The sequence below is a fragment of the Zonotrichia albicollis genome, chromosome 10 (genome assembly GCF_047830755.1).
Source record: "Zonotrichia albicollis isolate bZonAlb1 chromosome 10, bZonAlb1.hap1, whole genome shotgun sequence".
Classification (NCBI taxonomy): Eukaryota; Metazoa; Chordata; class Aves; order Passeriformes; family Passerellidae; genus Zonotrichia; species Zonotrichia albicollis.
Window position 1 is genome coordinate 712943 of NC_133828.1, and position 15553 is coordinate 728495.

Sequence of the window (15553 nt, forward strand, 5' to 3'; positions counted from 1 at the left end):
CAGACATAGCCCTCATTGTGCCATTCACACTTGTTTGTTTGCTCCTTGGCCCGGGCAAGTTCTGAGCTGTGCTTGTACCAACCTATACTGGGGGTCTGTTCCCTCTGCCAGCTGCTCTGGGGTGGCACAGCCCTTGGGGACGTGGCTCTGGGGTCTGTTCCCTCTGCCAGCTGCCCTGGGGTGGCACAGCCCTTTGGGACGTGGCTCTGGGGTCTGTTCCTGATGACAGCTGCTCTGGGGTGGCACGGCCCTTTGGGGACGTGGCTCTGGGGTCTGTTCCTGATGACAGCTGCCCTGGGGTGGCACAGCCCTTGGGGACGTGGCTCTGGGGTCTGTTCATGCTGCCAGCTGCCCTGGGGTGGCACAGCCCTTGGGGACGTGGCTCTGGGGTCTGTTCCCTCTGCCAGCTGCCCTGGGGTGGCACGGCCCTTTGGGGACCTGGTTCTGGGGGTCTGTTCCCTCTGCCAGCTGCCCTGGGGTGGCACAGCCCTTGGGGATGTGGCTCTGCTGCTCCAGCCAGGGCCACCACAGGGCTGGCACAGCCCGGGACAGGGGAGGTGTCCCTGCCACGACAGACAGTGCAGCAGGATGGGCTTTGGGGTCCCTTCTAACCCCAAACCACTCCGATTCTATCCGTGTTTGTGACCATTCCCAGCTCTTTGGGGGGAAAGGCTCCCCCAGGGCTTTGAGAGCCTTGGGTTCGCTTTTTGTCGTCCGCGCAGAGCAACGCTCGCTCACCGAGAAGCGCAGCGCCCTCTCCTGCTGTCCTGGGTAGAAAAAGTGAAAGAAATGGAAGCGCTGGGATGCTCGAGGGGCCGGAGAGCCCTGCTCACCTGGCCTGGCATCCGGGAGGGCATGGTGTGAGCAGCCAGGGGTTAACAGGCAGGGGATGGGCAGGGACGGGGGGCTGGAGCTCTGGCACAGGGTGGGACCGGTGAGGACCCGGGCAGGTGAGGAGCTGCCTGCACTGCCCTGAGGGCACACGCAGGGATCTGGGCACTGTCCCTTGCAGCAGAGGAACCTGAAGGCAGGTGCTGGTCAGCCATGGCAGTCACAGCCCCAAAATCCTTTCTCTCCGTTTCTGCCGAGCCGGGCCGGGCTGATGGCAGGTGAGTAAGGGGTGTGTCGGTGACAGGGGACAGGTGACAAGTGACAATTGTCGTGAGACCTGCAGCGGCTGTGGCTGCAAGAACCAGCTCAGCTATTGCCCTTCCCTGCACGGAGTGAGGAGCCAGCAGGCCAGAATGCAGGGAATTGGTGCTTTGGGGGCTCCTCCTGGGGCCATGCTTTATGGCTCAGCCTGGCAGTAACTCGGGGGGAGCCCCTCGAGAGGGCCCGGGCTGGGCAGATCGAACACTCTGCGCTCAGAGGGAGCAGCTCCATCTGCTATCATTTACCCCTTTTTTATTTAACAATTCAGCACTGGGGACAGCAGGGCCTCCTGTCCTCACCCCACACACAGGTATTCCCACCCCACACAGGTGTGTCCCCACCCTGGTGCTCCCCAGCTCTGCCGCTCCTGGAGCCCAGCCCGGGGTGAGTAGGGGTGGTGGCACGGCTGTGCCTGCCAGAGCAATGCTCTCGTTTCTGGAGCAATGCTCTCGTTTCTGGAGCGATGCTCTCGTTTCTGGAAGACTGGGCTGACTGGTGCCCTGGGAGTGGTCCCAGCACGGAGCAGGGCCCAGCCCAGTGGCAGCCCCGGGCAGGCTGCAGCCCCCGAGCACAGATCCAGCATTTCCAGTGCTTGTCCCCAGGAGCGGGCAGCGGCGGCGAGTGACAGCGCTGGCGATGGGATGTGACCGTGACATATGAGTGCCTGCTGCCCGCCCTGTGACAGCTGACTGAATGTCAGCAAGCAGAGCCCCATGAAATCCCTGCTCCTGATGCGAGCTGACTGCCCGAACAACGCCTGTGTCATTTTTCTGATGGTGACTGCGGGCTAGCCGTGCTGAAGGAGGCAGAGAAAATCAGGAAGACAGCTGGAATAGGAGTCAACCGGGGAAATCTGTGTTGCCAGTCAATACTTTGGCAGACTGAGCCTGTCAGATGCTGTCAGCAGCGATGCACACGTCAGAGGCAGTGCTGTGCTGGGCCCAGAGCAGAGGCAGGGCTGTGCTGGGATGCACTAGGATGCACTGGGTGCATGCTCATCCCATGCACCCAAAGGCTCGGGCTGGAGCAGCCCCCAGCCCAGCACGGGGCATGGGGCAGGAGGAGAGAGCAGCCTCCCACGGCAGGGATTAACAGGGGCAGGAGGAGAGCACGGCCTCCCTCTGCAGCCCAGGGCACAGGCAGCAGCATCGCACTGCAGGGATTCACAGCGGGAGCAGCAGTGGAGACCCTGCCTTGTCAGACCCCAGGAAAGCCCTCTGGCTGCTCTGGCAGCCTCAGGCAGGATACAGCTCTGGCTCCCTGCTCCTGCAGCTGCTCTCCCCAGACAAAGCAAGGCCCGCGTGTCCTGGCTGTCCCCAGCACAGGGAGGGCTGCCCAGGCCTCTCCTGCAGCCCTGGCTGGGACTGACCCCATCCACCTCCCACCGTAAAATGTGGGCTCCATGGATGGGCAAGTGATTCCTCGCAGAGCTTCACCTGTCACACAACACCTCCCACAGGGAGGATCCTGCAGCCACATCCAGTCTGGACATGGTACTGGATATTTTTATGCATTGGTCAACAAACTTCCAGTTTCTGTGGAGGAACGAGCAGCCCAGTTTGCTGCTTACATACTTACAGGGCCCCTGAAGTACTTCTGTAGCTTATGCTGCTGTCGGGGGCAGCTGAGGGATGTTTGCTCACAGTAGGATGAGGATTTTTTTTTCCAAAAATATTTCCATTTATTGGTACAGAAAAGGAGTTTTTCCCAAAGTCTCCTGCAGAGAGGGAAATGACACTGCTGCTGTTCAGAGGTGCTGCTCCGGGTGCCGGGATCCCTCCACGGGCAGGTGTCACACCACAGGTCCCAGTTCCCCCTGGGGATGCCCTTCCCGTGGCCAGGCACAGCGATGGGCTGCAGTGACACCAGGGCTGCCCTCAGTCCGCGTGGTACGCGCTGAAGTGCCACTGCTGGTGGCGGTTCCTGGCGTCACAGCCCCGCACACGCAGGGCCCGGAACGCGGCATCCACCTCCAGGCACGCCGGCTGCGGGAGCCGCGGGTGCTGCGAGACCAGGTGGGCACTCTGCGGGACAGAGAGAGGGTCAGGGGGCTGCGAGACCAGGTGGGCACTCTGCGGGACAGACAGGGGTCAGGGGGCTGCCTTGAGGTGGGACAGACAGGGGGGCTGCATGGGGGGCTCAGGAGTGCTCAGGCTTCAGGGCTCCTGCAGCAGCAGCAGCAGCAGCAGCAGCAGCTCTGGTTTCCCTCTGAGAAAGCCCAGCTCCTCACAGAGAGCCCTTTTCTGGCTCATTCCTAACACCTGAGATATCTCTGCTGACTGACACGGACTGTGACATGGGATCCAAGCCTGCAGCTGCTGCTGAGCCGGGGTCACAGCACACCTGTGCAGGCACAGCACACCTGTGCAGGCACAGCACACCTGTGCATTCACACCTGTGCAGGCACACCTGTGCAGCCACAGCAGACCTGTGCAGCCACAGCACACCTGACCAGTCACAGCACACCTGTCCTGCACTTTCCCTGCTGGGAACAGCGAGCTGAGCTCTCTCACTGTCTGTGCAGCAGTTGCCATGGGCAGGGGGTCCCTCGGTGGGATCTGCCCCACAGGGAATGTGCAGCAGGACACTGATTTCTGTGCTTACCTGCGGATGATGAACCCAGCACGGTCCCTGCACTGACACGGATGTTGGGTGACAGCCCCAGAGCCCGGTGCTGGGGCAGGGCAAGAACAGAGTCTGGGTGCCTCCATCCTCCTGCTTTTCCCACCCGCCTGTGTTAACCTCTGTGAGCCTCGTGGGCAGCCCGGGGATGCTGCAGCACTGCCACAGCACAGGGACACTGCTGTGCCCCTCCTGGCACTGCAGGGCTGCTCAGGGGCAGCTTGGGGACACCAGGTCAGACACCCCTGCTGTGCCCTGTGCAGGGCCTGGGCAGAAGCTGCACCCCTGTGCAGGCAGGAGCTGCATTGCACATCCCTGCACAGCACAATGCCTGGTGTCAGCAGAGGGCAAAGCCTGCAGCTCCTTCAGCCACTGAGCCCTCCCCATTCTCCTGCTGCTGGCAGCAGTAAAAGAGCAGCACCAACTCCATCTCAGCCTCAGCTGAGAATCCAGGCTGTGACAGGAGGCAAGACCTGCCCGCGCCCTGCAACAGCTCCCTGGGCATTTCTGCGTACTTTTCACAAAGTAAAGTAGCAATTTCACAAATTTCAGTAGGTGGATAAAAATTTTCCTGTATTTTTCCCTAAACACCCAACATGAGCCCGTGGCATTCTGGCATTCAGTGCTTTAGGCTGAAAAAACCAAAGGGCAACAGGAAATTGTCTGTGTATTGAATGCTGCATTTGTTCTTTCCTAAGTGAAGAGTGTTTTTTCCCAACAATAGACTATGCCATTTCAGAGCATTTTGGACAACTGCTTGCACCAGGCTGACAGGGGCAGAGCCATGACTCTTTGTGCAGCTCAGGCAATTAGTGTGAGTATCCATTCTCCTCCTTTCCATAAGTGCTGTCTTTAAACACCCCTGTGAGCTGAGAGCCAATCGATGCTGACTCATCTCCCTTTAAGTGCTATTGATGGTTTCTGTGTAAAACCAGGCCGTTTTGGCTGTGTTTCTGTGTAAAATCAGGCCGTTTTGGCTGTTTTGCTGCTGCTGCTGTGGCTGTGGCAGTGCCTGCAGGTCCCCAGTGCCCCCAGCCTGGCAGCTGTGTGGGGATGCTCGGCACTGGATGGACACAACCCCTGGCAGATGGGCAGGAGGGATGGGCACCAGCAGGTCTCTAGGGGACAGGGGGCCTTGGCAAAGCGGGCAGCAGAGGCTGGGTGCCCCTGTGCCATGGGTTGTGTCCGTCCAGTGCACCCTGACCCCTCTTGCAACACCTGGGATGGAGCTGCAGCATCACTCACCAGCCCGGGCTGCACGGTGCCCACCCTGACCCTCCTGCATCACTGCAGCTGCAGCATCACTCACCAGCCCAGGCTGCACAGTGCCCACCCTGACCCTCCTGCATCTCTGCAGCTGCAGCATCACTCACCAGCCCAGGCTGCATGCTGGCCAGGGCCCTGTGGAGCCAGGCCAGGCTGCGGTTCCTGCCCTGGCACGGGCGCAGCCCCACGGCTCCCAGCACGCCCGCGGGTGCCAGGCACAGCTCCCCGTGCTGGACCAGCCTCAGCCAGGTGTAGTTGAACTTCTGGTTCTGTGGGCAGAGAGCAGGAGGAGACGCAGCCCTGTCAGGCTCCATGGCAGGGCTGGGCACCACGCTCTGGGCACCTGTGCCAGGCTGCCCACCCTCTCAGCCAGGAATTCCCAGTTCCTGATATCCCACCCATCCCTGCCCCTGGCAGTGGGAGCCACCCCCTGTGCCCTGGCACTCTGGGTCAGAGCACTGGAAGGGCTGTGAGGAACAGCTGGATGGATGGCAAGCAGCTGCACAAGGATGCTGCTGTTTAAATCGGTCTCTGTTTTCATGTGCAAACTCACAGCTTTATCTAACCTTCCCAACCAGCTCAGTTTGCTGTTTCTGGCGCTGTTGCTTGGCTACAGGCTGTTCCTGCCCCTTGCTGCTCCCAGGCACGGCCTGGCCATGGGGAAAGGGCTGTGTCAGCCCCAGGGAGGGGACAGGGCACCGGGGAGGCTCAGGGTGCCCGGTGCCACAGGCAGGGTGGCACACCCGGGGCACCTGCAGGCTGTCCTTACCATGCTGTTAGCATCACATTCCTCAAAAGCCAGGCTGGTGCCTTGCACAGCGATGCACCCCGCCAGGGCCGCGTTAACGAGCTGCAAACAACAACAAAATGCAATTTAGAGAGAAATTCCCAGGACGGGGAGAGGATGTTACACTGCACTGAAACTGAACCTGCTGGGCTCTCAGATTAACACTGTCCACATAAGGAAGGAGGCAGAACAGAGCGTTCCAGGCAGGCTGGACGGGGCTTGGAGCACCGCGGCCGAGTGAAAGGTGTCCCAGCCCATGGCAGGGATGGAATAAACTGAGCATTAAGGTCCCTTTCCACCCAGACCATTCTGGCATTCTGTGGTGGAGGAGGAGGGGAGCCTGACCCGGTGTCTCTCACCGGGCGCCGAGCGAGAGGTTTGTGCAGGCAGCATTGAACCCACAAGGGCTTTAAAGCGCTCTCTGCCCCCTGCCCTCGGCAGGGTCCAAGTCCGGAGCGGGGCCGGTCCCTCCTCGGGCCCGCAGAGCCGGCAACGCGAGCGGCTGCTGCGCTCTGCTGGCGGCGGAGCCGTGCTACAGACCGTGCTCCTATGCACCCGGCAGCCACAGACCGTGTTCCTATAGAGCCCGACACTATAGACCCTGTTCCTATAGACTGTGCTCCTATAGACCCTGCATCCACAGACTGTGCTCCTATAGAGCCCGACCCTATAGACCCTGTTCCTATAGACTGTGCTCCTATAGACCCTGCATCCACAGACCGTGTTCCTACAGAGACCCACACTACAGACCCTGCTCCTATAGACCCTGACACTACAGACCCTGTTCCTACAGACCCTGTTCCTATAGACCCCAAACCTATAGACCCTGAATCTATGGACCCTGCACCTACAGACCTCGACCCTATAGACCCTGCATCTAATGGACCCTCTTCCTACAGACCCTGCATCTACAGACCCTGTTCCTACAGACCCCGACCCTACAGACCCTGACCCTACAGACTGTGCACCTACAGACTCTGCACCTCCGGACCCTGACACTACAGACCCTGCTCCTACAGACCCCGACCCTACAGACCCCGACCCTACAGACCCCACACTGCACTGCAGCCCCCGAGTGGGGGCAGGGGGTGAGGCCGGCTGTGCTCCCCCTCACCCATCCAGACACCTAACCAGCCCTCTACAGGGAATCCCTTCTGTCTGTGGCCTGTTTCTTTATAAAAATGCTCAGGAATGCACACCTCTGTGCCATATGAAACACCCCAAAAGGTGCCAAAGGCAAGTGGGCACTGCCCAGGGCACATACCTGTCCACTGGCCTTGACCAGGGGAGCCTCCAGGTCGGGGTACACGTTGTGCAGGTACCAGCGGAAGGTTTTGCAGCGCAGCCTCTGCCGCAGCTGGATCTGCTGGCTCAGGTCGCCCACGTCCACGCTGTGCAGCAGGTGGTAGGCATGGCCGTAGAACAGCTCCTTGTACTCGTCCAGCCACACCTCGGCCACCCGCGCCAGGTTCCTCTCCACCGTCCTCACCCGGTCTTTGGGGAAGGAGTAGGGATTGTCGTTCCTGAAAATGTGCCCGACCCTGGAGCACGGCACTATCTCGATCTCTCCTCCGCACATCCACACCTGCGGGACAGAGATCACTGACAGACACCAGCTGAGGGGGCACTGCCTCAGAGAGGCAGCTCAGGTGCCCAGGGAGATGGAGCTGTGCCATCCGGTGCCCAGGGACATGGAGCTGTCCCTGGGCAGCCCCTGCATCACCCACCCAGGCTGGCAGGGGTGCAGCTGTGTGACAGTCACCTACCTTGAATGAAATCTCCATGTTTTCTCCTCCCCAGACATCCAGTCCTGGGTCGTACATTCCCAGCTCAGAGAAATACTTCTTGTCGATGGAGAACAGGCCACCTGCCATCACGGGGCACCTGGGGACACAGAGGCCACATGGTGTGTCAGAGAGGATGTTTGGGTGGCTTCACCTGGCCTGAAAGCTGTGATGGGGCAGGGAAGGGCAGGAGAAGCAGTGACAGAAGGGCAGTGAGGAAAGAAAGGCACTGCCAAGAAAGGCAGGGAAATGTTCTGGCTGGCACACCAGCAGTGCCATGCACGGGGAGAAAGGCTTCCTGGGCTCTGCCCAGGCCTGATGGGGGGATTGCCTGTGCCTCACCTGTCCTGGAAAGCACAGGAACAATACCTGGCCACAAAAGAACAACACTTGTCCTCAAAGGAGCCTCTGCTGCTAAATTATTACCAAAGGAACAGGCTGGTTTGCAAAGCTCTCACATCTCTTTTATTTACCTTATTATATCAGTTTCCTTGATGTTATTTTTCTCAATGACCTCTTGTGGAATCTGCCTCCATCCAAAATTCATTGGCCAAGTAAAAATCCCCCGCTGGAAGTTGTCCACAGTCATGTAACTAAAGAGAGGAAAGATCGGGCTGACTAATTCTGAGTCACACTCCTGATTGAAAGGTCACCCCTAATGGGAGAAGATGAATATCTGTGGGTAATTAAATCAGGATTTTAACAAATTTCATCAGGAATTCTCTTCATGTACTTAAAGTTGTGAGAAAGGAGAAAGGTGTGTGATAAACAGTGGCCACATCCCCAGCTAATGTTTGTGAGAATTCAGTACATCTGAATGTCCAGAGTTGCTGGGACCCCTGCCAGGGGGCTCAGAGACCCTGGCACACAGCCCAGAATACATGTGGGTTTGGTTATGACCTGTGGAGCAAATTACCAGCTTTGTATGAAGACCTGAGAGCCACAGAAGTTTAAGTAGTGTAATAATAAAATTATCACTAGGTGAAAAAGTAGATTTTGGGGTTTTTAGAAATAGAGGTTTTGGGGACAAGGTGGAAGGACTTGGGCACGTCCAGCCTTTCTTCCTACTCTTCTCTACCTCCATCTCCTGCTGTGATGGTGGCACTTTGGGATTGGTTTAGAGCAGAAGCTCAGTGTCTAACAGAGGTGATGGGTATTGGGCAGTAATTGTAAATATTGCACACGTAGGTTTTAGTATAAAAAGATAACACGACCCTGGGGCAGGCAGAGTGCCTCTGTCTGTGCCGCTGAGCAGAGCTGGGCTGGAGGGGAGAACAATTTTTTTAGATAAGATATAATAAACAACTCTGAGAAAAAAAAAAGAAACTGAAGAACTCCAACTCATTCTTCAAACGTGCAGGCCGAAACAGACTTTTCACGTGTCTCGGGGCTGCAACAAATCGCAGAGCATCCCAGAACGTCCATGTCACAGCAATGCTGTGTGCGCCCCGCGGAAGGCTCTGCGCGCTGTGAGGGGCACCATGGATCCCCGGCCTGCAGCGGGTGCTGGCGGTGCCAGGCTGTGCCCGGACGGGGTCCCTGCAGGGAGGGCAGTCCCACCTCATGTCCCTGTCGCTGATGACCTCGATGACGGGGCAGGCCACCTTGGTGCGGCGCAGGCGGACGCGCTCCAGCAGCGGCTCCAGCCAGCCCACGTTGCACTCCACGTGCGAGTCCAGGAAGGTGAGCACAGCGCCTGGGGCACAGCAGGGCACGGTCAGCCCTGGCACCCCAGCCCTGCCCTGCTGGGCAGCCCCTGCGCGCTCGGGGCGCTGCTGATTGCCACGGCCCTGCTTGGTAGCCATGGTGTTTTCTGAAAAATCCTTTCCTTAGGGTTTGTTCTCCTGAGAAGCTGAGAGGCCTCAGGAACAAAATGCAAACAATGGTTATCTGCTGCTGTGGGATGCAACAGGTGCATCTGGGATTGGGCTCATGTGGTTGTTTCTAATTAATGGCCAATCACACTCCAGCTGTCTGCAGTCTCGGTCAGTCACAAACCTTTGTTATCATTCTTTCTCTATTCTTAGCCAGCCTTCTGATGAAATCCTTTCTTCTATTCTTTTAGTATAGCTTTAATGTAATATATATCATAAAATAATCAATCAGCCTTCTGAAACATGGAGTCAGATCCTCGTCTCTTCCCTCATGCTGGGACCCCTGCGAACACCATCACACTCCCTGGCTCCCCAGACCTGCCCAGACACAGCCACGAGTTCTTTCCCTGCTTGGCAGGGCAGCTCCTGACAGAAATGGCCATTTTGGTGCTCACACAGCCTGGCAGGGCAGCTGGTGGAGCTGGGGCTGGAGATGGTGGCAAAAGGACACCCCTGGTGCACTGGGAGGGACAAAGGCCATACTGGAGGGGGGGCCCTGCACCTCTGGGGTCCCCTAAAGCGTGTTAGCCCAGCAATGTTTTTGGGTTTGATCACTCCAATTGGGTTTTCTTGTTTTCCCTCTAATCCCAGTTTCCCCTCAGCACTTTTTTAAGCTGTGTTATGGCAGAGAAGAGCTCTGGGGATCCCTCTGAGCCCCCACGATAAGCATTAAGCTGTAAACTAGGAATGTAAGTCTTTTGTCTGAATAAGAGTCTTTTCCCTGGCATTGTTGGGCATGGGGCTGCCTTTGGGGGGGCTGGAGGAGGAGCAGAGCCCCCCACCCCTAGCTGGGAGCTCTGGCAGCACTGCAGCTGTCCCATCCACCTGGATCCCCCCATACACACACTGCCTCCATCCCACCCCGCGTTGCTCCCATGCAAATCCTGCAGGTCCCAATGCTGCAGTCTGAAGTGCCCATCCCAGAGCAGCCTGGGCTGTGTCCCCAGGCCTGGCCCACCCCCGGTTCCTGCCCTACCTGTGGCGATCTCCGCTCCGGCCAGCCTGGCCCGGATCAGGCCGTGCCTCTCGCGGAGGTGCAGCACCTTCACCTTGGGGAAGCGCGACATGTACGCGTCCAGCTGCTCCTTCAGGTACTCTGCAGAGGGGACACGACCCTGAGCCCTCTGACACGGGGAAAAGCCACAGGCAGAGCTTCCTGGGCACGCCAGGGGCTCAGGTCTGGGCTGTGAACACCTGGGCACGGCTCCTGTGCCCGTGGTGAGAGCCCTGAGCCATCTGAGACAGTGCTCTCCTGGAGAACCAGCAGTGGGCAAATGGCACCACCCCTCTGACACAGACATCTTTCATGAAACATCTTTTCTTTACTATTTTTCTTCTCGAGAAGCTGAGAGACTTCAAGAACAACATGTAAACAATGATTATTTGCTGCTGTGGAATGCAACAGGTGCATCTGTGATTGGTCTCATGTGGTTGTTTCCAATTAATGGCCAATCACAGTCAGCTGGCTCGGGCTCTGTCCATGACACAAGCTTTTGTTATCATTCTTTCTTTTTCTATTCCTAGCCAGCCTTCTGATGAAACTTTTTCTTCTATTCTTTTAGTATAGTTTAAATGTAATATATATCATAAAATAATCAATCAGCCTTCTGAAACATGGAGTCAGATCCTCATCTCTTCCCTCATCCTCAGATCCCTGTGAGCACAGTCACACTCCTCGATTTTGGAGGGCTGAGCCCGGCCGAGAGTGCAAGGCATCACTGCAGGGGCTGGGTACCAGCTGAGATGGTGATGGAGGGCCCTGTGCAGCACAGATCCCAGCTCAGCACTGCTCCCACTGCAGCTCCTGCCCTCTGGGGTGTCCCCCCTGCACTGGGAGCACGGGCACCTGCCTGGGAGCTGCACCCTCAGGGCTGGGTGATCGCACAAGCCCTTGAGCCAGGATGCTCCAAGGATGAATGGGCCGGGCAGGATGCAGCTCCCTGGTGCTCGTGGAGCCTCTGGCAGCCTCCTCCTTCCTCCCCCAGAGCCAGCCCCAGCACCCCCTGCCCTGTGATCACCCTCAGCCCCAGCACCCCCTGCCCTGTGATCACACTCAGCCCCAGCGCAGGCCAGGGACGCACTTCATCACAACGGAAGGTGAAAATGTGATTTCTCTCCTACTCGGAATTGAATTACAGAGAACAAATTGCGTTTCCCCCCAGGTTATATCAGTTCCACAGAGGCAGCAGCAGCAGCAGGCTCCCTACCCTTGGAGCTGCAGTCGTCCACCAGGATGATCTCCTCGAGGAGGCGCGGGGGCGAGCGGCTGAGCACGCTGTGCACCGAGCGCAGCAGCGCCGACCACACCTCGTCCACAAAGCACATGATGACGCTGGTGCTGGGCAGGTCATCGTGCACCTGCTGCTCAGAGCACCTGCAATGGCAACACGGCCCACAGGTCACGGCCAGGCTTGGTGTTCCTGGGGAAACGTGTGGGGAAAGGGAAAATGCCCAGCGTGACACAGGGAGGGAAAGCCCTGCAGGGCTGGGAGGGGAACAGAGGGTGAGGAGGGACCCCACACACTGCCCCAGAGCCCCCCCCACGGGCAGCCCCATGGGACGGGATGGACTCACTTAGTTCTGACACTGAAGGAAATTCAGAGGCATTTCAGGGCTTTGCAGTTAATCAGAAGTGCTCTGGCTAAGTGAAATTCACCCCAGAACTACTCTGTGTCACAATCCTTGAGCTGTGTCTGTCTGTCTGTCTCTCTCAGGGAGGTCAGTGGGCAGAAAACACCACAAAGTCCATTTTGGATCCAGCCCTGCCTCACCTTGCTGGGCAGTGGTGAGCAGAACCGGGTCATGCCCCCTTTGTCCTCCACCACAGAATCCTGGAATGGTTTGGGGTGGAAGGGAACCCAAAGCCCATCTCCTCCCAAGGGCTCCCATGGCAGGGAAGCCTTCCACTAAACCGGGCTGCTCAGAGCCCCATCCAGCCTGGCCTCAAACTTCCAGGGACAGGGCAGCCACAGCTTGTCAGGGCACCCTGTGCCAGGGCAGAATTCCCTCCCAGTATCCCATCCATCCCTGCCCCTGGGGTGGGAAACCACTGCTCCTTGTCCTGGCACCCCAGACCCTTACCCAAAGCACCTATTCTCTCTCTTGGAGCCCTCATGCACTGAAGGGGCTCTAAGGTGAACCTGGAGCCTTCTCTTCCTTTTTTCCCTCAGCCACAGGACTCCTGATCCAGGCTCTGCATGGGATGCTCCCCACGAGCCTCCTGCCCCCCACACTCCTCCTCAGGGCCTCTCCCCACAGCAGCTGCAGGGACACAGGGCCCATGAGCACAGCACTGCCAGCGAAGCTCCAAAAGCAGCGAGCACTGAGCACAGGGAGGCACGGATTGGCCAGATTTCAGTGCCCAGTGCAGTACTCCAGGCAGAACCACAACAGGAACTGGAGTCTAAATTGGGACAGACTGGAATACACCAAAAAATAACTGTTGGCTGCCATGAGCTGCCACCAGCCCCTGCCCTGAGCTGGCCCTTACAACCTGGTTGTGCCAGCGGGCAGGGGCAGAGCCTGCACAGGCTCCTGGCAGGACCAGGGTGCCCAGGGCAGCTCCGTGCCCAAGGCACCAGCTCACATCCCTGTTTGCTCAGGTGTTCCCGGGACAGCAGCTCACATCCCTGTTTGGCCAAGGAGTTCCCCGGGACAGCAGCCTGTTCTGGGCAGCTGGGCTCAGTGGGTTACAATCTGCAAACTTTACCCAGTTTTGTGTTTAACAGCAGGCTGCTCTGAGCTGGACGGACAAAAGCCATCTGACAGGTGGCACGGCTGAGGTGGAGGGCTCTCTGTGCCCGCAGCAGCCCTGCCCAGAGCCACGGAGCCAGGCCCAGGGTGCAGCCCAGGGCTCTGTGCAAGGGGAGCAGATCTTACCCGGCAGGCCTGGTGTCCGCAATGGCTCGATCCACAGGGATCAGGTCGCTGAGGTAGGCATTGAAGTTTCCTTCTTTCCACCTACTTTTTGCTTCTTCTTGTTTGTCATCAGGGACAGCAACAGGCTGTCCAAACTGGCCGGGAGCTCGGGGGTCTCTTGGGGCGAGCGTTGCATCCATGGACAGGACTCTGTGCATCCCTGGGCTGCTCCCTGCTTGTTCCTGCCCATCTTGGACAGTGCCAGTTGTTCCAGGAGCTGCTCCAGGAGCTCCTTCCCTCTGCTCCTGCCCATCCAGGACAGTGCCAGCTGCTCCAGGAGCTGCTCCCCTCCGTTCCTGCCCATCCAGGACAGTGCCAGCTGCTCCAGGAGCTGCTCCCCTCCGTTCCTGCCCATCCTGGACAGTGCCATTTGCTCCAGGAGCTGCTCCAGGAGCTGCTCCCTTCCGTTCCTGCCCATCCCGGCCAGTGCCATTGGTTCCAGGCGCTGCTCCTGGTGTCGCCCCCAGCGTCCGGCTCCGGCCACCCCTGGCAGTGGCCCCAGCAGTGTCACTCGCAGCGTGGGCACCGTCACTGGTCTTTTCAGCAGGTTCTCTGTGCTTTCCACGTCTCCCTGTGGCGTTGCCCGCAGCGTGGGGCCCGCGGCGCGGGGCTGCGGGGCCGGCAAGGTTCATCCCCCCTTCACTAACGAGGATGAAGCGAGTTTCGGAGGGAGTTTCTCCGCGTCCCGTGTTGGTGTCCTGTGCTCCAGGCTGGGCTGCGGTGCCCGCATCCCGGACTGCGGAGTCGCTCGGTGCCGCCGTGCCCCTCGGTGCCGCCGTGTCCCTCGGTGCCGCCGTGCCCCTCGGTGCCGCCGTGCCGCTCAGTGCCGCGGGGCCGGAGGGGCGCCGCTCGCTGCCGGGGGCTCCGGGCAGCGCCGAGCCCGTCCCGCCGCCGGGGCCCGGGGGCTGGGGTGAGGGCGGCGATGGCCCCGGAGCCCCGGGGGCTGCTCCCGGCCCCGCCGCTGCCTTCGCCGGCGCCTCGGGGCCGCGTCGGGGCCGCGCCCGCCCCAGCACCAACCCCGGCCCCATCCCCGGCCCCGGCCCGCGCCCCGCCGCCTCCCGCAGCAGCCGCCCGCCCGCCTCGCCGAGCGAGAGGCGCAGCGCGGCCATGTCGAGCAGCAGCCAGGCCACCGAGGCGGCGAACACGAGGGCCAGGGCCCGCCCGCTGCCGCGGAACAGCCGCCGCAGCCCGCTCATCCCGGGCGGGCGCGGAGCCCGCGGGCCGGCGGGGCGGGAGCGGGACGGGCCGGGATGGGGATGGGCCGGGGATGGGGCCGGGACCGGGCTGACCCGCCCCACCCCGCACCGGGACCCGCCCGCGCTGGAACCCGAGCCGAGGAACCGCCCGGTCCGGGCGAAATATCCCGGGAGGCGCGGGGCTGTGCCTGGGGGAGACAGCCCGGGGAACGGGTGGTGTGGCTGGGGGGACAGCCCGGAGATCAGTGATGGGGCTGGGGGCACATCCCGGGGATCGGTGATGGGGCTGGGGGCACAGCCCGGGCTGGGGGTGTCTCTGCCCGGGCTGTGTCCGGGGGTCCCCGCCGGCAGCAGAGGGGCCGTGCCTGTCCCCGCTCCACGTGGCAGCTGGCGCGGCGCTCGGAGGCTGAGGCGCTGCTGAGGACGTGGGTGTGTTCCACATCCCGCTCAATTACAGGGCACGGCAGCCTCCGGTGGGCTGAGCCGGACAACGCCGAGCAAGGAGCCAGCGAGGAACCACCCTCCTGCTGCTCCTGTTTGTGCTCCGGCTCCGGCAGGCTGGGACGTGGCAGGATTTGCGGGCAGGGCTGGCTGTGCTCGCTGTTCTGGATGTGCCACCTGTCCTGGCTGTGCCAGCTGTGCCATGTGTGCTGGCTGTCCTGGCAGTACTGGCTGTGCTGGCAGTGCCAGCTCTGCTGGCTGTCCTGGCTGTCCTGGCCGTGCTGTAGCCATGGGCTGACCCTCCGGTATCAATCCCCAGGCTTGGCTGCTGCTGGGTGCAGGGGACATGCAGTGAGCCACCAGAGAAGCTGTTCCAAGAACTCAGGATACAGGCACTGAAGTGAAAGAAAAGCCTGAGCTGGTATTTTGCAGCTTTACTAAGCTTAGCTTAAACTCTCCTCAAGTTCTCTGGTGTTAATAAATTTAATAGCAATGCACTGTATTTCAAATCCT

General features: G+C 59.9%; 1 protein-coding gene across 1 annotated transcript; it reads right to left on the reverse strand.

Moving 5' to 3' along the window:
- Positions 1-2693: 2693 nt before the first annotated feature.
- On the reverse strand, positions 2694-15021 carry GALNT5 (polypeptide N-acetylgalactosaminyltransferase 5). Its single transcript, XM_074547747.1, has 10 exons — positions 13365-15021; positions 11693-11859; positions 10462-10581; positions 9172-9307; positions 8085-8204; positions 7594-7711; positions 7092-7412; positions 5810-5890; positions 5148-5309; positions 2694-3176 (listed from the first exon to the last, which is right to left on the reverse strand). Exons 1-10 carry the CDS (start codon positions 14597-14599, stop codon positions 3030-3032), a joined length of 2607 nt encoding a protein of 868 aa, XP_074403848.1. The 5' UTR covers positions 14600-15021; the 3' UTR covers positions 2694-3029.
- Between the last annotated feature and the right edge of the window lie 532 nt (positions 15022-15553).